At 36.9% G+C, this 19,751-nt stretch overlaps 2 protein-coding genes across 3 annotated transcripts; one reads left to right on the top strand and one right to left on the bottom strand.

Annotated features, from left to right (window-relative positions):
• Positions 1–2,287: 2,287 nt before the first annotated feature.
• Positions 2,288–12,594, top strand: pla1a (phospholipase A1 member A). 2 transcript variants are annotated; one of them, XM_048194225.1, is made up of 11 exons: positions 2,288–2,833; positions 4,029–4,248; positions 4,348–4,525; positions 4,760–4,868; positions 9,330–9,431; positions 9,620–9,712; positions 9,812–9,997; positions 10,511–10,600; positions 11,241–11,349; positions 11,453–11,608; positions 11,732–12,594. In XM_048194225.1, the coding sequence occupies exons 1-11, from the start codon at positions 2,773–2,775 to the stop codon at positions 11,811–11,813; spliced, it is 1,386 nt and encodes a 461-aa protein (XP_048050182.1). In that variant the 5' UTR covers positions 2,288–2,772; the 3' UTR covers positions 11,814–12,594. The 2 variants fall into 2 exon arrangements, with proteins under 2 accessions (XP_048050182.1, XP_048050183.1); XM_048194226.1 differs by having other exon boundaries at positions 2,289–2,833; positions 9,830–9,997.
• Positions 12,595–12,740: 146 nt separating this feature from the next.
• On the bottom strand, positions 12,741–19,494 carry popdc2 (popeye domain containing 2). Its single transcript, XM_048194227.1, has 4 exons — positions 18,057–19,494; positions 15,398–15,506; positions 14,705–15,261; positions 12,741–13,034 (listed from the first exon to the last, which is right to left on the bottom strand). The coding sequence occupies exons 1-3, from the start codon at positions 18,551–18,553 to the stop codon at positions 14,755–14,757; spliced, it is 1,113 nt and encodes a 370-aa protein (XP_048050184.1). The 5' UTR covers positions 18,554–19,494; the 3' UTR covers positions 12,741–13,034; positions 14,705–14,754.
• Positions 19,495–19,751: the final 257 nt, after the last annotated feature.

Below are 19,751 nucleotides of genomic sequence, written 5' to 3'. Positions count from 1 at the left end.
TTTTACTTATTCCACCTTACACTGTTACTTATTCCAACAGAAGATGGTTGGTATTGTATAAATTAATGTATTTGAAAATGCATTTAAAATGAAAAAATCATTTCAGAAACAAAGAGAAAGAAGTAGGCTATCGATAGTCAGGCACTATATAATCTGTGAATTTTGAATGCAAATAATGACTTGTAAGTTAACTTGTATTAATTCAGGCCTACCTGACTGAGTCTGCATTACTCTGCTTGTCTGTTGTTGTAATTCGTTACACCTGTAGGTGTGACATGTGACTGTCTGTATTCATTTGCTCAACCGATTCGTTCAAAAACACTTCTGCGTTGTTCAGGAACTATTTTCGTTGGCGGAGTAAAAATTGAAACAGTAAATGTCAATATTGTGAATGAAATGTATGGGGCACAAATTGTTTGTGCATTTAAAAATGTGAGAGGCAGTGCTAAGGAATGGAAAAAAATCGGCACTTTTGAAACGGCACTGAGCAAAATGTGAGCTCTTGACAAGCTAAAATCGCAAACGCTGACAAGTAGACGAAACGCAAATATGTGCGTCCGCAAAGCCACTGGAAGGCAAGCCTGCAACCTTTAGCCAAAAAAGCGTAACGGCTAATGCTAACACTGTATCTCCAATGGAGATACAGACCCATAATAATACGATACAGACCCTCATAATACGATCTGGTGTCCGTCACTACACGATTTTTGCCGCGATTTACAGTCTGGAGGAGTCAAAGGCTCAACGCTAGTTGACGAAAATCAGAGCCAGTTTGCAGAAATTATGCAGATTCTCAGAAAATCATGTATGATGGGCAAAGTCATAGTCTTTTAGTATGCCTAGTGTTTTAAAACCTGTTGAGGTTTTAAAGGTAAGTGTAGTGTTTGTTTGTTCAGTCTCCCCCATATCTTCTGCAAAAGAGATGTTCCTCAGAATATAACTGTGGTGACCAGGGCGGGTGAGAGCCGTGAGGGAACGGCGCGAGGCCAGTGGCACGAGAGTTAATGAGCTCCACCTGGGAGGTGCATCGGCCTTGAGTCTCTCACGGAGGAGCTCATTAACTCTCTCGCACCACCTGCCTCGCGCCGTTCCCTCACGGCTCTCGCCCGCCCTGGTCGCCACAATAATCTTTCGTAAAGACCCACCCCTCTTAGTTACTGTTGCTTTGTCCGACAATGGCGCTGTCATGCCACACAGAGTGAAAAATACATCGCGGAGCAAAGACAAAATAATAAAAAATATTATCTGAGGACACAGTGTCAATCAGAGTTTGATTGACAGGCGATCTAACCAATCATAATGCCGAATCCACCATTTTGTCCGACAAAGCAGTCAGGGGAGTTAGCAGATCAACGTCGGTGGACTTGAACCAAAGACTATAGAATAACACTTGAACTTGAAACATGGTGTGTACTTAAGTCTTTCCGCGATTGAAACAACATTCCTTATGATGTTCATTTATGTTTATTTGATGCTAAAAATTAACTAGTAGGAAGAGATGATCCATTCACTAGCCGCTTGAACTGAGTCGCTACAGCGATCTGTCACGACACAGAGCCAAAAAAAGGTATTTATTGTTTAAATTTCTTTATAAATGACAACATTTTAAATGTGAGACTTAAATGTGTCCTCTTTGCTCCGCGATGTATTTTTCACTGCGTGAGAATATGATGTGAGATCGGCATGGCTTGTCAGACGTAGCAACAAGTAACTAAAGGGGGCGGGTCTTTGCAAACGGTCAATTGACCCTTTGTCAGGAGTTTGATTGACAAGCGATCTAACCAATCATAACGCTGAATCCGCTATTTTGTCCTACAAAGCAGTCAGGAGTTAGAAGGTGGACTTGAAATTGAAAAATGGTGTGTACTGACGTCTTTCTGCGTTTGAAACAACATTCCCTCTCATGTTCATTCATGTTTATTTGTTGCTATAAATTAACTAGTTAGGAAGAGATGCTCGGTTCACGAGCCGCTTTAGCTGAGGCGCTACAATAATCTTTCGCGACACATTAAAGAGCCACAAAATGGTTTTTATTGAATTTCTTAATAAATTACACAGTTTGAAAGCTGGGACTTTGTTTAATATCATAAGTAACGTGCTCTGTCTTGTCTGTCGACGTGTTGTCAGTGTCCTCTATGCTGAGGAACATCTCTTTTGCAGAAGATATAGCTTTATGAGGGAGACTGAACAAACAAACAGCTGTTGATAATAATGTCTTTCAAGTGAGGCCAACTGATTGTGTTAATTTCACTTCAAACCATCTAAAACCCTTCTGAGAGTTTTGGCTTGACACTGTGCTAAAGAGGCCAGAGTCCAGCCTCTGGACAAACAATCAGACATTTCATCTGTGAGGTCATTGGTTCACAACCAGCTGCAGACCGGTGGACAGATCATTTGTTTTTCATTGTTACATTCCAAGCTTAGATAAAGCCACCACTACATAAGCTATCACAGGATGGATGCTGGGAGTTAATTTCTCTCAGGTTTACATGCTGACATGGTTTATAACAGCACACCAGGAACGGAAGGAAAAGCCCTTCATCTCACTTAATCGGATATTGTAGCATTTTTCTCAGAAACAGGCATTGTGCAACAGATTGTGGCTGGATATTAAGTGGATTCCAAGCTTCTTAAGGCAACTAGTTGAAGAACAGTAACAAAACATTGAAGGATGCAGAAAGAGTGATTGAAGAATGATTTTCCACCTGAACAGGAATCTAACCAGCAGAAACGTCTCACTCAGCAGATTGAGCACTGTTGATCAGTAAAGCCATGGCTTGGAAATGGATCAAAGCTTTTGTTTATCTGTCAGTGTGTGTCACCTCTGCTGCGGGTAAGATCATTTTTGTTTAATATTACATAGAATACATTTTTTAATATGCTATTTATGTAGGTGTCTGTGAACACACCACACCTAAATGTATTTAATTTATAGAGTACAGCAGTTTTATTTGGAGAAACACTGAAACTTGAAGTTATAGTGTCAATAAGTGGTTCACTGATCAACAATTGCGAATATAAGTGTGTACTGTTTACTAATCCACTGTTTCATTTAAAAGAGACCTTTTGACTTCTTTAAAATTTCGAAAGAAGCAAACAGAGAATAACAAAATGAAAGTAAAAAAATCATTGGTACATAAAAAGCATGTTGAATTGCATTAATCAAAATAATAATAAAAAAAAATACTTTGCTTTAACAGTGCTTGCATTTTTGATGGCTGCAATTTAATATGTTTGTATTTAAACATCGAATATCTAAATTTGATCGTTAAATCCTTAACAATTTAAAAACATAAAAACATTCACCTTCCAAAGTTAATTTCAAAAATATATTTTCTTCCCTATTATTCAATACACAATATTCAGTATTTCACTTTACAAATTTGCCTCTACAAAGTCAAACTTGCACTTCTGGGGGCTTTTATCTCAGGGTACGCACAAAACTAGCACATCTCGCTTCGATGCTTTGAAACTTTTCCCGAAACTTTTAGAGAAAAGCTTTAAAGATTTAAGAGGCTTCATTTCTCCATCCCTACTCAATAGTTTTAGGCCTTTTTGCAGATCTTTCAATCGAATTTAGCTGTTTTAGAGAGCGTTTACTCATTTTGAGCCTGTTTTTAAACATTAACTATTTAAATGTCTTTTTTATGTGTGTAAAACGCGACAAAACTAGCCAATCAGATTTCTTTTCACCCATATCCCCCACGCCAACCCATGCACGCACATTCAAACATTTGACTTTACAACACACAAACGCACACCTTTATTCTTATGCTTTCTTGCTTTCTTTATATGTCATGAGTGTATGTAGTTAGATTATAATACGTATAATACTCAGTTTAAAAATTATGTAATGTAAAAAAAATAAAAACGTCATTAATTAGTGCCCTCTCATGGTACGCACAGTGCGTACAGCTGTACGGCTGCAGGCGCCACAATTATACATAATTAAAATCTCAAAACTGTGTTTTTACTTTTTGGCATACTCATGAGTTCCCACACAGAATTCCATGCGTGCAACTTTACAGGTGATGAGGAACTATCTCGAACCAAGTGTGCCGACTTCAACAACACAACCTGGCTGGAATACAGACAGGCCACCAAGCTCCAGGTTCAGTACCTTCTCCTTACACGAAAGAATGCAGACTGTGCCAGCCTGTTCACGCAGGACTGCCTCAACCACACCCAGAAACACACGGCTTACTTCAACTCATCTCTCCCCACTAAAGTCATTGTTCATGGATACAGGTGAAGCATTTAATCTAATTAAGCAGCATTTTGTAATAGGAAAGAAGTCCACGTGAATGATCTTTTACACAGATGATTCCTTGATTTACTGTGTTTTAGAGCCTTGGGCAGTAAACCTTCCTGGGTGAGTGGCTTAGCCCAGACTCTACTGCGGGCAGAGGACGTGAATGTTCTGGTGGTGGACTGGGTCTATGGAGCCTCCTTTGCTTATAACTTGGTGGTAGAGAACTACAAGGAGGTAGCTGTGCAGATATCGGTGCTTATCAATCAGCTTACGGTAAATGTTTTGATTTTGTCCAAGTATTATAGAATCTATTGTCATTATAGAACATTTGACCACTACGTACTAATGGCTGCACAGCTGTAGAGTCTTCTGTAAGCATTGTCTTTCTGGCAGAAGTAATAAATATAATAAACTTGTTCACATTGATCAATAGTGACAGTAAATGACCAAAAAGTACATTTTAAAGAGTAATATAACATTTAAAAGTGCATTGATGTTCTTTTGCAGAAATATGGAAGTACGCTGGAATCTTTCCATTTCATCGGTGTGAGTCTTGGAGCACATGTGTGTGGATTTGTGGGGACCCTATTTGAAGGCAAGCTGGGTCGAATCACAGGTAATATTTTAATTGAATACCTAAAAAATATATATAAATTGAAGTGAAGTGAAGCGAAGGCCAAGTATGGCAACCCATACTCAGAATTAGTCCTTTTTTAGTCCAGAATTGAAGAGTTAATTTGCAAAAAAACGATAAACGCCATTTAAAAAAATGAACTATGTGCTGTGCATTATTCTCCATATTTAGCACGTTCTGTACCCTAAATCCATTTTGTCAGAAAAGCCGGTTTTGTCCACTGTCGGGCATCGCAAGTTCACATTTTACAGCAGAAGCCGACAAGCGCCCTTGTTGTTTGTGTACAGAAACTAGGGATGTGCACATCGATGCTGCAGTATCGATATATCGATACTCAGAACCTACTATTTTGGTATCGATATTTTCTGCAAAGTATCGATACTTAATTATAATAATAATTTCTGCATAACTAAATGTTTTTTAGCCGTGTGTGCAAGTCGATCGGAACGGTGTGTGTATATATATAAAAGAAAAGCTCTCGCGGACGCCGTGGTATGACGTTACACACCGATCGGTCTGCAGCTGCGCACAGTGCAGTGTGCCACAATCACAAGACGGCACGCATGGTCTCACGAAAAATGGCATGATGGCAGAGAGCAGAAAACGTAGCGTGGTGTGGTGCTACTTCTCAACAGCCGAAAAAAGTATTGCACGATGCAATATTTGTGATAAGAGAGTCACACACTGCAACAATACAAGCAACCTTTTTAAACATTTGCAAACAACACACCCTGAAACGTATAAAGAGGCTTAACAAAAACAAGTTGCCCAGTCTTCTTCTGCCCAGCCTCCCTCTGTCCGACAAAAGACGTTTTCAGGGAGGCAAACCCATCCAGGTACAAAGAGCACAGTCATTAGTTAACTTATTATAACTCACTGTCTCTGTCGTAACCATTAGACGAATAAGAAGAACAAATATAAAGTGCGTAGGCTATTTGTGTGGGGTGTCCTGGTATTCCTTACGTTATGGGTGACAAAACGTTACCACAATCATAATCAATAATATGTATTTTGAAAATGTTACAGTGTTTTCAATGATGGGTAGGTTTAGAAGAATATGTTTGTACAGTATAAAAATCATTACATGTATGGAATGTCCCCTTAATGGTAGGAATACCAGTATGTGTTTATATGTATACTGTGTGTGTGTGTGTGTGTGTGTGTTTTATATATATTAAATTTTTATATATATTAAAAAAAAATAAACTGCTAGCAGTTAAATGAGAAACAAAAACCATGCAAATATATATACATCAGCTACAAAATGTAGAAAGTTGCTACATGCTACAAAAATGTAGAAAGTTGAAGATGAAGAAAACATGGTCTGTTTAAAATTAAGAAAGAAGTAAAAGTATGCACAGTTTATTTTGTTGGTATTTTAGTTTATTAAGATTTGTTATGTTATTTAATCAGTATTTTTTGTAAAATATAGAGATAGTACAATAGAATTTTGAAGAATAAGAAAAAAAAAACTGCCAGTTTAAAAATTACACAATTAAAATTATAAGCAGTATCGGTATCGTTAAAATTGTAACAAAAAGTATCGGTATCGTATCGCATGAAAAAAATGTGGTATCGCCCATCCCTAACAGAAACCGATAAGTCCGTTTTAACGAATCAGCGCACAGTATTCAGGTCAGGTGGCAAGGCTTCTAGTCACTTCAAAAAGACGCGCGAGCTGAGGGAAGTTTTGTCAAAGCTGACTAAAAGTGATCGAGGATTTATAATTTCGACTCCTGTAAGTCCTTGTACACCATACACGACTTACATGCTGAAAAGTTGGTTGTCCTTTTGCTTGTGTGTGTGTACCATAGACTGTAAAAGTGTGTACTTGTGTGCCGATCTGTTTGTGTGTGTGTGTGTGTGTGTGTGTGTGTGTGTGTGTGTGTGTGTGTGTGTGTGTGTGTGTGTGTGTGTGCGTGCGCGCGCGTTTTGTGTGCACATGTGTGTTTGAGTGTGTTTTAATTTAAAACGCAATTACTTGGGTTTTGTTTAACTATGAAACATGAAATGTGGAGTTATCTGCTTTTGCCAAAAAACGACTGTTGGAGTTATCTGCTTTTGCTAAAAAACAAACATTTTTATATATATATATATATATATATATATATATATATATATATATATATATATATATATATATATATATATATATATATATATATATATATATAAAACATACTTTCAATGAACTTTAATTTTTTAATTTACCTGTATTTTTAAGAGTTATTATTACTTAATCAAAACAACCCAACTGCAGTTTGATTGATATTACTTGGAATGCACAATAAAAAAAACATGATTTGTGAGAATTCATAAAAAAGGAATTATCTGTTTTTGCAAATAAACTTGCATTTAACCCCTCCAAGTTAGTGCTCACACACATTAGGAGCAGTGAGCAGTGAACACACACAGACACACAAAACAGAGCAGAGTGCAGCCATTCACTGCAGCGCCCGGGAGCGATTGGGGGTTATGTACATTGCTCAAGGGCACCTCAGTCATTTCCTGCTGGTATTGAGAATCGAACCCCTTGACCTTCGGGTTACAAGTCTGACTGCCCCCAAATATTGAAAATATCATATTGAAAATATAGGTATCAAATGCTGTCATTAAAGCAAATGTTATTAATAGATATGTTCACAATTTATCAAAAATAATATTATAAAATTTAAATGTACAACAAAATAATGAAAATGATACATAATTAAATTCATATTCATGTTAAAATTTTCCATTCAGCTTGTCCCTCAAATTCTTATGCTGACAATATCATTTGTCAAGAAAAAAAAATCTGGTAACACTGTATAATAAGGTTCATTTGTTAACATGGATGTATTAAATAACATGAACTAACCATGAGCAATAAATCTATTACTATATTTGTTAATCTTTGTTAATGTTAGTTAATAAAAATATAGCTGTTCATAGATTGTTCATGTTACTTCACAGTGCATTAACTAATGTTAAATACAAGTCATGATTTTAATAATGTATTAGTAAATATTGAAATTAACATTAAAGGGTTAGTTCACCCAAAAATGAAAATTATGTCATTAATGACTCACCCTCATGTCGTTCCAAACCCGTAAGACCTCCGTTCATCTTCAGAACACAGTTTAAGATATTTTAGATTTAGTCCGAGAGCTTTCTGTCCCTCCATTGAAAATGTTTGTACGGTAGACTGTCCATGTCCAGAAAGGTAATAAAAACATCATCAAAGTAGTCCATGTGACATCAGTGGGTTAGTTAGAAGTTTTTGAAGCATCGAAAATACATTTTGGTCCAAAAATAACAAAAACTACGACTTTATTCAGCATTGTGTTCTCTTTTGTGTCTGTTGTCAATCCGGGTTCACGACTCCGCAGTGACGCTGCTGACGTAAGACGCTGCTGACGTGTTATCCGGTGCGCCCGAGCTTCGTTTACAGTCTGAGGGAAACGCACGCTGTATTCAAGCTATTCTACATTGTTTGTATTTTGGTATTGCTATATTTTTTAAAATGGTGTGTAAGTGTGCATGTCGCGGATGTCCTAATCGCCAAAAACAACAACGTAAAAGTGCATTACCAACGCCGACAGATGAAAGGATTCAATGGAATCAATTTAATGGAATCAATTCAATGGAAAGGATTCCGGAAGAGAAGACAATGCTGAATAAAGTCATAGTTTTTGTTATTTTTGGACCAAAATGTATTTTCAATGCTTCAAAAACTTCTAACTAACCCACTGATGTCACATGGACTACTTTGATGATGTTTTTATTACCTTTCTGGACATGGACAGTCTACCGTACATACACTTTCAATGGAGGGACAGAAAGCTCTCAGACTAAATCTAAAATATCTTAAACTGCGTTCCGAAGATGAACGGAGGTCTTACGGGTTTGGAACGACATGAGGGTGAGTCATTAATGACATAATTTTCATTTTTGGGTGAACTAACCCTTTAAGAAAGTTTAATAAATGCTGTAGAAGTGCAGTTCATTATTAGTTCATGTTAACTAATGTAGTTAACTAATGAATCTTATTGTAAAGTGTTACCAAAAATCTATTAAATTAGAAAACATGGAAAAACAGGTTTTCACATTTGTGTGCTTATGTATCTAATCTCTTCTAATTCGTGTAATGCTATTGCATAATGACTCTGTGTAATAGTAAAGCCTGCCATAGGACCATGTAGGCTGTTAATTTTGTCCTGATAAGAAGATGCTAGACTTATGAGTGGAACAAAGACCAACACTGCACCGCACTGAATGAGTCTTTCAGACAAAAGCAAAGGCCACGAGAGCACTCCAAATAAACAATGACCGATTGTTACAGCACACAACCTTGGCGAGAAAACAAGACCTTGTGTTTAATGTGTTTATGCGGCATCCTAAAAGTGCCTAAATGTGAATAATTTACTATAATACAGAACATATATGTGAGTTTTGTGTGCCCAGGTCTGGACCCAGCAGGACCAATGTTTAAGAGTGCTGATCCATATGACCGTCTGGATTCATCTGATGCCTTGTTTGTTGAGGCCATCCACACTGACTCTGACTGTAAGAGCGAATCAGTTCCTTGCCTGAGATGACCTAAATCTATTTTCATTTATTTAGGAATGCCATCTGATATTGAAAAGGGCAAATTTCTTGATTTATTATTTAACCACAAGTGTTCATATAATTATGCCACTGGTCAATACAGTATATTTTTGCACAACTGAACTGAAAATGTGTACCTTTGCCAGACTTTGGCATATCCATTCCTGTCGGACATGTGGACTACTTCTTAAATGGTGGAATGGACCAAGCCGGTTGCGCGCGCTCAAGGTTTGCGTCAAGTAAGTAGACAGCAAAAGCTGACCAAATCACTAACATAGACATTAAGCTTGAAACGTACCGAAGCTTCATGCTACCTGAGAATCTGTCTATGTTGTCAGTTTTGATCTACTTTCCAGTGTATGGCTATGTCATTTGTGACCACATGAGGGCACTGCATGTCTACATGAGCGCCCTGAACGGCTCCTGTCCGCTGATTGGTTTCCCCTGCTCCAGTTATGAGGAATTCTTGGCAGGAAAATGCATCACCTGCGAGGGCCCCTTTAATGGCACATGCCCACAAATAGGTAATGATGAGTTAGCAGAATGCTTTAAAGGAAAATCTGTTTGGAAACTTTTTGAAGAAAAATATTTTAAATATTTAAGTCTGTTTGTGAACACATTTCATTTTTAAAAGCTTTTTCGAGCTTTTAAAATCGATGAAATCAACATATACATCATACATTTTCTTATTAAAATAACCATAATGCACAAACATTTTTGCAGTTCAAAGACTCTGAATGATGAGATGTCTTCATAAGGAGGATGGCCATATTTAACACACATGTCCTCAATCTCAGTGCCTGTGTCAGTGAAGATGTGTATAATAATTCTGAGGGGGTTTGCATGCTAATCTAATTTTGGATGGTTATTACCATGATGTTCTAGTTCATTTAGGTGTTTAATCAGGCTTGACTTTTTCTGAGTGTGCCCAATTGCAGAAAATTTATCACTTGGATAACATTGTTTCACATAATGTATGACACAAGCCTTTGATGCACAATACTCTCTCTGTCTATTTCTATACGTGTGTATTTTAGGCTTGTTAAAGAACAGTGGGATAACAGCGAGTCCCCTGCCAAATCAGGAGAAGGTCTATCTCCTGACCACCGCTATGGCTCCGTATTGTGGTATGTGTAACTTTGTGCATTTTTTAAAAGTCCACTTTCATAGAATATGGAACATATTAACACTGTGATTTATGTATTTCACAGTATTTCATATTAACTCATCCTGTTGTCTACTTTTTAAACTCTACCTACACTAGTTTGGCATCAGTAATACAGCCTAATACTTTTATTCAGCATGGATACAAAAATTAAATTGATCAAAAGTGACAGTAAAGATATATCAGGGTTTCCACAAAAATATGAAGCAGCACAACTGTTTTCAACAATGATAATGTTGAGAAATATTTCTTGAGCAGCAAATCAGCATATTAGAATGATTTCTGAAGGATCATGTGACACTGAGGACTGGAGTCCCTAATAGTGATGAAAATTCAGCTTTGCCATCACAAGAATAAATTACATTTTTAAATATATTCAAATGTATTTTTGATCAAATAAAACCAGCCTAAAATTTTGAATGGTAGAATATAGACACCCAAAAAATATTTACTTAGGGAGGAAAAAAGTAGTCTCTACAGGCTTGGTGAAATCAATGGAAACTATACTGCCTCACATAACAGTATATAAATGAAGTGTTATGTTAATTTAACATTAAAAAATACAGCCAAATAATGGCACTCATGCCCATACTCTTTTTCAGCGCATCACATCCTTGTGGAATTGAAGGTTTCCCCATTAGACAAGACTGCAGAGGTTCAGCTCACCCTGATCTCTACAGGACACCCTGAGACAGAGCTAAAACTCAAACTGTATGTATTCTCTTTTGAGTTTTACCTGCAAATATTGATCAATGAGCTATAGCCTGTGCTCATTTATTACAGGTTCAGCAGTTTAATTGTACATAATTTTCAGAAATACAGATGAAACTGGGTATAAAAAGGTGGCTGCACACCCGGAACGACTGTGTAATATTGACTCGGTGCAGCTGAAAAACACAGGAGCACGATTCTACAGACAAGGAGACATTCATTTTGAGTACATATGCATCTCTGAAGTCCCTCACACCAGGTAAATGCAGTCTTAATGTTTGCCTTTAAACTTACTTTACACAATATTTTGATTTATACATAAAGTGTGCATGTCCCATGTGATACTGTATTTAATAGTACTGTATTTGTGCTCTATGTGCAGAGGGTTGGATCCATTATGTGTGAAGAACATTAATATTGGACGGGGAGTACCATGGTCACATGACTTTGTACAGGTGTGCTAAATTTAAAAAAACAACAACAAAATCTACTTAAGAGAGCTTATACATTAACCAACTTTTAAAGTCTTAAATTCAAGCGAACGTCACACACTAAAACATTTTTAGCATGTTTAGGTTGGGAAACATTAAAGCTTGGCCACAAAGACATAGCTAAATAGGATACAAGGGGACTGAAATGCTTTGTTAGATATATTTATTGTTTTCACAAAATGATTGTTTTCACAAAAAAATATTTATATGATTTCACAAATAACATAATATATGATTTCAGATACTTTTGTTTTTATGTGCACTGTTCCAGAGAGTGTTATAGTGAAATATCAGTCAAGAGGAATTTAACGTGCCTGAATTTATTTTAGTTTTGTTAGACAACAGCTACAAAAATATTGTATATTATGAAAGTCAGTCATTTAACATACAGCAGTTCTTTTATGTGTTAATATATGTACTGGTTCATTTTCAGTTATTAAAACTTACTATTCAAGTTAAAAAATTCAATATTTTGGCACTTTGATTAGTTTTTATAACTGCACACTGCATACTTGATATTACAAATTAGATCTGTCCATTCACAATTAGTAATAAGGCTAATCTCTGCTTTGAAATGGTATTGTAAGAAGAATATCAAGTCATGTTTTTAACCCAGCACTTAATAGTTGGCCCCATGAAAATACATTTTCATAACATGGTCAGTATACAGTCTCACTACATGATGATAAAGCACACACTTTTGTAATCGTATTATCTACCTACTATCAATAAACTCTGAGGTGTTCAAATTAAATAAAAATTGATTTGTTTGTGTTGAAAAATCTAATTTGTTGCTTTTACCTTACAAATCCTGTCTCAAGTACAGTATTCCAAACAGATTTCACTAACAAACACATGCCATTTCAAATACATATAAAACAACCATGCTGAAATCACAGCAATGTGGAATCATATATAACACAGTATCTGTCTGGAAGAAAAACAAAACAAAAACAAATTTGTGTTTTGTCCTAAACAAAAGTACATTTGATGGATCTTTTACTGTTCTGTGTTAATGTTGTCTTCAATCATGTGAAAGGAAACGGCTATGATGGTGATTTAATGGAGGAATCGTTCAGATGTTATGGTATTTATACCGCTGAAACCATTCCTACAGCTTTGGGGTGTCAGTAGGGGCCAGTGGGGCACATCCTCTTTGGAAACGAAGTGGAAGACTTCCTGGAGTATCATCCTCTGTTAGATTTATGGGAAAAAAATGACACATTAAAATGTCATTGAGAACACTGAAATAAATTCCAACACTCATTTCAACACAACATAATCACATCTTTTTATCCATCGGTGTAGTTCTCACATTGTTTTCGGTATAGGACAGGCTGTATTTCTGGACATGATCCATATATCTCATTCCTTTGGAAACTAGCATGTGAAGGTCATGTCTCAAATGACAGCAGAACCCTCCTCCTCCCACACCTGTCCCACTATCCAGTAGCCTACAAAGTGCAATCTGCCCCTTGCTGGCAAAGCCAAGTATTTGGAGAGGGAGGAGTGCTGGATAAACAGACTTGGCATGTTTGGATCCCTGGATATCCCAAACCCCTTCCAGTGTTTCATCCAGCCTCTGGCACAAGTGTATGTAGTAAAATAAAACCAGCCTTATTCTAAGCATAGAAACATCTGACAAAATATTCTACGACGGAAACACTGAATATAACTCCACTACCACGTACTAAATAAAACTCATCTCTCACCCAATGAAGCGTTTCCTCTGCCAGAAAGGACACACGTGTTAAATTAGGACGTACCATAGACTTTCTTTATAATTCATAATTAAACGTTAAAAATACTGTAATTATTAAAGAGTAACACAAAGCATTCATTTTAATTAAATCATAAATTAATAGTATTAATTTTAATAATAATAAGCCTACAAATGTAAAATTTTAATTTAATAGCATTATGATTATAATAATGACTTTTGAAGTAGAAGTATACTTTGTTAATTACAAAACATTTACTTTTTAAAGGGTTAGTTCACCCAAAAATGAATTTTCTGTCATTAATTATTCACCCTCATGTTGTTCCACACACGTAAGACCTTCGTTCATCTTCGGAACACAAATTAAGATATTTTTGATGAAATCCGAGGGTTTCTGAACCACACATAGACAGGTGTCACTGCACATTTCAAGGCCCAGAAAGGTAGCAAAGACATCGTTAAAATAGTTACCTTAAGTGCTGCAACGTAAATAGCATAGGAGACTGACAGGGAAGAGAAGAAATTGTTGAATAAAGTTATTTTTGTTTTGTTTTTGTGCACAAAAAGTATTCTCATCGCTTCATAACATTAAGGTTGAACCACTGTAGTCACGTTGACTATTTTAATTATGTTTTTACTACCTTTCTGGGCCTTGAAAGGTGCAATGACGCCTGCCTATGTGTGGTTCAGAAACCCTCGGATTTCATCAAAAATATCTTAATTTGTATTCCGAAGATGAACGAATGTCTTATGGGTTTAGAACGACATGAGAGTGAATAATTAATTACAGAAATTTCATTTTGGGGTGAACTAACCCTTTAACCTTTAAAGAAACCTGGGCAACTTTTTATTCAAAACAGTATTCTTGTAGAATATTCATTTTCAATATAATAATCACTATATATGAACTATTGGCCTTCCTTCCTTCCATTTGAATCAGATGACACTAAAGCCATAAATCAAAAGGTAAAAAAAAAATAGCATAAAATATAACAATTCATCATGCACATTCATCACTCTGCATTCTCTTAATCAGTCAGTGTTTGTGCAGTTCAAATGTCCAGTTAGTGCAGTTGTGCCTTTTTCATGCAAACCAGCCCCGTCTATGCCGACCCACCCGTCAATCCCTTACTTGTGTACTTACATTGTGATTTAAGAAGTGTCCCAGTGTGTTAAGCCTCAACACCCTAATCTTTACTTCAAATATTCCCTCTCACTCCCGTAGTCCATTAGAGAGCCTGTCATATCAGCAAAGTCCTCCAGAATCAAGCTGGTTGAGTCCTCACCAGAGGGCATCTCTGTGTCTGAGGGCCAGTGCTGGTGTGGAGGTTTGGGCACAGGGGTCTTTCCCTGGTCCGGATGGAAGTTTTTTTCATCTGAGCGCTGGTTAGACGGTGCTGGATCAATCTTTACGACTGTAGGATCTCCTTGGCTTCCCCTGGGCGGTGAGCTAGTGCTGCCACCCTCGCTGCCCTGTGGCGAGGGGGCGAGGACGTGGTAGAGACTGGGCAGACGAATATCAAGGCGCACGCCGCTCTTGGCAAACAGCTTGTCATTGAGAGAGTACAGTTTGTCAGCAATGTCGCTTCCGAGCATGACAGAGAAAAGTCGGGCAATGTAACGATCCTTGGACAGCAGAAGGTAAAGCCGACGTCTGCGCCAAGAGATGTAACGGCAGTCCGTCTCTGCGGTTAGTGTCACCTGAGGTCAAAAGTAATGTTTAAGGGCATGCAATATTTCATGGTTGTATTAACATTGAGTAATTTTGCTCAGTGGCACAGACTAAAAGATGTTGCCATGATGTACCCAAGCACATAAAATTAGTATGTTATAATACCTGGAAGTTGCCCTCCTCTGTTGGTCTTAGAGACTCCCATTCTGGAGAGTCAAGAAATTGGTGAGGGAAGATATAATGGAGAAACTGACCTTCTAAGGACACTCTAATCCTGTAAAAGCAGAAACGCGTGTCAAGTTCTTTGAAGTGTCCTTTTTGTATTAATGTTGGTTTCATATGGTTTTAAAAAACATTTGTAAGAAGCTTAAAGTCAGCATGAAATGAAAATTCACCTATTTTCTTAATCTAAGCATGTTATTGATCGTATTGTGAAGGATTTATCCATTTCATTTTTAAAAATGTTTTGACCTTGTAATGTCTAATCAAAATGCCATAACTGAACCTTCCGGTGAAACGACTTCTCTCAGTGCAGGGATGACGCATTGTTTTGTATGCCAAAACCCAGAAACAAGTTAGCATTTTAGCACTTCCGCTTCAATCGTGCACAGTCAATGGTTTTTTTATTTTTATGTTTTTGGTTAAGTGCTTGAAATAAGGTCTGTGGTGTACACAAGCTCAAGATATTTTCACATTTATTCTATGGCATTAAATACATCAGTTATACCCTCTTGTGATTTTTTTTTTTTTAAAGGTGCCCTAGATTATGTTTTTAAAAGATGTAATATAAGTCTAAGGTGTCCACTGAATGTGTCTGTGAAGTTTCAGCTCAAATTACCCCATAGATTTTTTTTTTCTTAATTTTTTTTAACTGCCTATTTTGGGGCATCATTATAAATGCTCCGATTTATGCTGTGGCCCCTTTAAATCCCGTGCTCTCTGCCCACAGAGCTCGCGCTTGCCTTAAACAGTGCCTTAAAGTTTACACAGCTAATATAACCCTCAAAATGGATCTTTACAAAGTGTTCGTCATGCATGCGTCGGATTATGTGAGTATTGTATACTGTTATATTGTTTACATTGATTCTGAATGAGTTTGAGGCTATGCTGCGTGGCTAAAGCTAACATTACACACTGTTTGAGAGATTTATAAAGAATGAAGTTGTGTTTATGCATTATACAGACTGCAAGTGTTTAAAAATGAAAATAGCGACGGCTCTTGTCTCCGTGAATACAGTAAGAAAGGATGGTAACTTTAACCACATTTAACAGTACATTAGCAACATGCTAACGAAACATTTAGAAAGACAATTTACAAATATCACAAAAAATATCATGATATCATGGATCATGTCAGTTATTATTGCTCCATCTGCCATTTTTCGCTGTTGTTCTTGCTTGCTTACCTAGTTTGTTGATTCAGCTATGCACATCCAGACGTTCTGCCCTTGTCTAATGCCTTTCATAATGATAATGTTGGGAACGTGGGCTGGTATATGCAAATATTGGGGGCGTACACCCCGATGTTATGTTGAGATCGCTACGTCCATATTTTTTTACAGTCTATGGTTGAGATTCGCCTGTTTTCCGGAGGTCTTTTAAACAAATGAGATTTATATAAGAAGGAGGAAACAATGGAGTTTGAGACTCACTGTATGTCATTTCCATGTACTGAACTCTTGTTATTCAACTATGCCAAGATAAATTCAATTTTTCATTCGAGGGCACCTTTAAAGCTTTTACTTGTTCATAAATGTTTTGTTCATATTTGAAGATTATCACGATGAACAAAATTGAGTAAGAATCATACGTTTTTGTTAGTCACAGACCTTATTTTCTGCAATAATCCAAAAGCCATTGGAAAATATACTATTGTGTTTTGTTGAGGGAACATGCTAACTTCTGGGTTGGCCTATAAAAATACGTCATCCCTGCACCACTTTAATTAGTCCGCTTAAACCCCACCCCTCCACAGCTGACTGCAAGCTGGCATTAATTTTTGAGAGCAATTTCCACATCTCAAAATCCAATCAACAACTGATGGATAGAACCAAACTTTATTTTCTTCTTCTTTCTTTTGATAATCCATTACACTCGGATATACATCACAATATGGATTTAAAGATGTCACTACTGACTAGATTTAATGACTCTACAAATGTCATGTGGTGTAACCATGAGGTAAAAAGTAAAAACATTTATTTTGACCTTAAATAGGCCTACATTATTTTCGAAAAAGGTTTCCAACATAATTTAAGATAAATATCACAGATACTAATAAATAATTCATAGATATTAAGTTTTGGGGGAGTTTTACTATGACATTTTACAACCTGAACTAATCTTGCTGTGTCATAAAAAGGTCAAATTATTTGAGATTTTAAGAGACTAAAGACCTATTCACATGAAGGACAATAACTATAATGGTAATAATATGGTTATAAAAATTGTTTGTCCACACGACAACTATAATGATAATGGCACAGAGGAAAGATATCATTGAAACACTTTCAAGAGCTTTTCTTCATGAAGTTAAGTTACCTTTATTTATATAGCACTTTATACAATACATTTAAATTATGCTCTGTATTTACTGCATTTGTAATGAATTTTTGAATTATTAGATAAGACAAAACACATCTTGACCCCAAAAAAATATTAATTATTACACTATACGATTCAGAATGAACAGCTTGCATATTGTGAGCTATTACAAACATTGCCGTTGGTACACTTTCAGGTAAAGAAGCAGATATTTGCAGATTTCAACCACTAATAGAAAGAGAACCACATGTCTACAACTCTACGATACATTGTTTCTCACCTGCCAGAAATGAGAAAAGACAGCTGATCAATGGGCGTCTTCCCCTCCACGGCATACGTCTCCTCCGCCGCTAGAGAGAGCACTTTGTTCTCGCTGGCAGCCGTGATGTCCTTGAACACCTGCACAGGTACATCCAGCGGCAGATAGACCGCCGTGTAGAGCGCAGAAAGCTCCTCGTTGGCTAAACCGTCCTGCATCAGCCGAAAAATAAGATGACACACCTGGGCCAAACACTGCAGCATCAGCAGCAGGTTCCAAAGGAAGACATCAAGGCCGCACACCGTCAGCCAGCCCCACAGAGCCAGACAGAGGAAAGCTGGAGCCAAAAAACTGAAGATGTACAGAACCCCATATGCTCCACTACCACCCATATAGCCCAAAAAAAGAAAAGTGTTACCCAGATGGTAGATGGCACCTTCAGTGCTGTTGGTCCAGCCATTGCAGAGTGTGTGATTGAAAATTATGCTGTCAATAAAGATAGAGTCGCCACTATTCATGTTTGAGTCTCGAATTCAAAGAAATACTGAATTAAAAAAAGAGTGTCATCAAATACCTTGATGGAAAAATTAGAGGTTCAAAAGCCCAAGGTATTAAAATGGTTGTGAAAAAGACGAGATATTAGATACAAAAAGATTGTTCCCCACACCCTCTAACAGTCAATGCACTACTTACTGCCAAAAACAGTTGGAATGAAGGAAGCTTCATAATTCCGTTCCATTCAGTTCCATTGACACCCACTTTTCCTTTTAGAAATCAGCCCTATAATGTCTCTGCGTCTGTTCCCTGTCCCACACTGGACTGAAGACTATTGGAAACATGGAGCAGGATAGGCGGGGGTAGAGACCATGAGAAGGATAACCATGTTTGGAATTGAAACCCAAGGAGGAAAGAGCCACAGACAGAAAGCAGACTCACTACTTAACATAACACAATGATGGTCGAGCAGAGTGATTATGATAACAAGTGGCATGGAGAGAAGCGTTCACTGACATTTGTGAAGATCTTTGAAAGCTCTGCCAGATCTCACCAACACTCATTTTCTCACAATCAAAGAGTAAACTTGTATTCCAGCGCTTCTGGTGTTTGAGGGGAGGAGGGTCCTAGGCTATGGGGGGCATATTTAGAGAATCTGAGACAGATAAAATAACAGAGGAGATCATGTAACACTGTTTACCTCCCCCTCCCTGACCATTCCTGTTTGTAGTTTCACATAACTTGGCCCAGCAATTGGTAGATAATGTAATACAATTCTGCTGCTATATATATATACATATATAAAATAAGATTTAAGAAGCTGTGCTATACTGTCAAAATCGTTGAGTGACATGCAACATTATTTACATGTAAACAACAGCACAACTTGCATTTATAGCAAAAAAGAAAAAATGCAAACTTAATTTTACTCAGAATTTCCATAAAAAAGTCAGAATTGTGAGATACAAACTCAGAATTGCGATTAGTAAATTCAGAATTGAGAGATATAAACTCAGAATTGCAAGAAAAAGTCAGAATTGTGATAAAGTCAGAATTAAACTCAGAATTGCAAGAAATAAAGTCCGAATTGTGAGAAACTCAGAATTGTAAGATATAAACTCAGAATTGTGAGAAAAAAGTCAGAATTGCGAGAAATAGTCACAATTGCAAGAAAAAAACTCAGAATTGCGAGTTATAAACTGAGATATATGAGAAAAAGTC

The sequence above is a fragment of the Megalobrama amblycephala genome, linkage group LG6 (genome assembly GCF_018812025.1).
Source record: "Megalobrama amblycephala isolate DHTTF-2021 linkage group LG6, ASM1881202v1, whole genome shotgun sequence".
NCBI classification, from domain to species: domain Eukaryota; kingdom Metazoa; phylum Chordata; class Actinopteri; order Cypriniformes; family Xenocyprididae; genus Megalobrama; species Megalobrama amblycephala.
Note: the sequence above shows the minus strand (reverse complement) of the source record. Positions and strands in the feature narration are given on the sequence as shown.

What these genes read in the sequence shown, in the direction of transcription:
- pla1a (XM_048194225.1), top strand. Translation starts at nt 2,773, where the DNA reads ATGGCTTGGAAATGGATCAAAGCTTTTGTTTATCTGTCAGTGTGTGTC. An exon ending in GTGTGTCACCTCTGCTGCGG is followed by an intron (nt 2,834 to 4,028) that starts GTAAGATCATTT and finishes GCAACTTTACAG; the next exon opens with GTGATGAGGAACTATCTCGA. An exon ending in ACAGAGCTAAAACTCAAACT is followed by an intron (nt 11,350 to 11,452) that starts GTATGTATTCTC and finishes CATAATTTTCAG; the next exon opens with AAATACAGATGAAACTGGGT.
- popdc2 (XM_048194227.1), bottom strand. Translation starts at nt 18,553, where the DNA reads ATGAATAGTGGCGACTCTATCTTTATTGACAGCATAATTTTCAATCAC. An exon ending in TCTTTTCTCATTTCTGGCAG is followed by an intron (nt 15,507 to 18,056) that starts GTGAGAAACAAT and finishes CTGCTTTTACAG; the next exon opens with GATTAGAGTGTCCTTAGAAG. An exon ending in CAGAGGAGGGCAACTTCCAG is followed by an intron (nt 15,262 to 15,397) that starts GTATTATAACAT and finishes TTTTGACCTCAG; the next exon opens with GTGACACTAACCGCAGAGAC.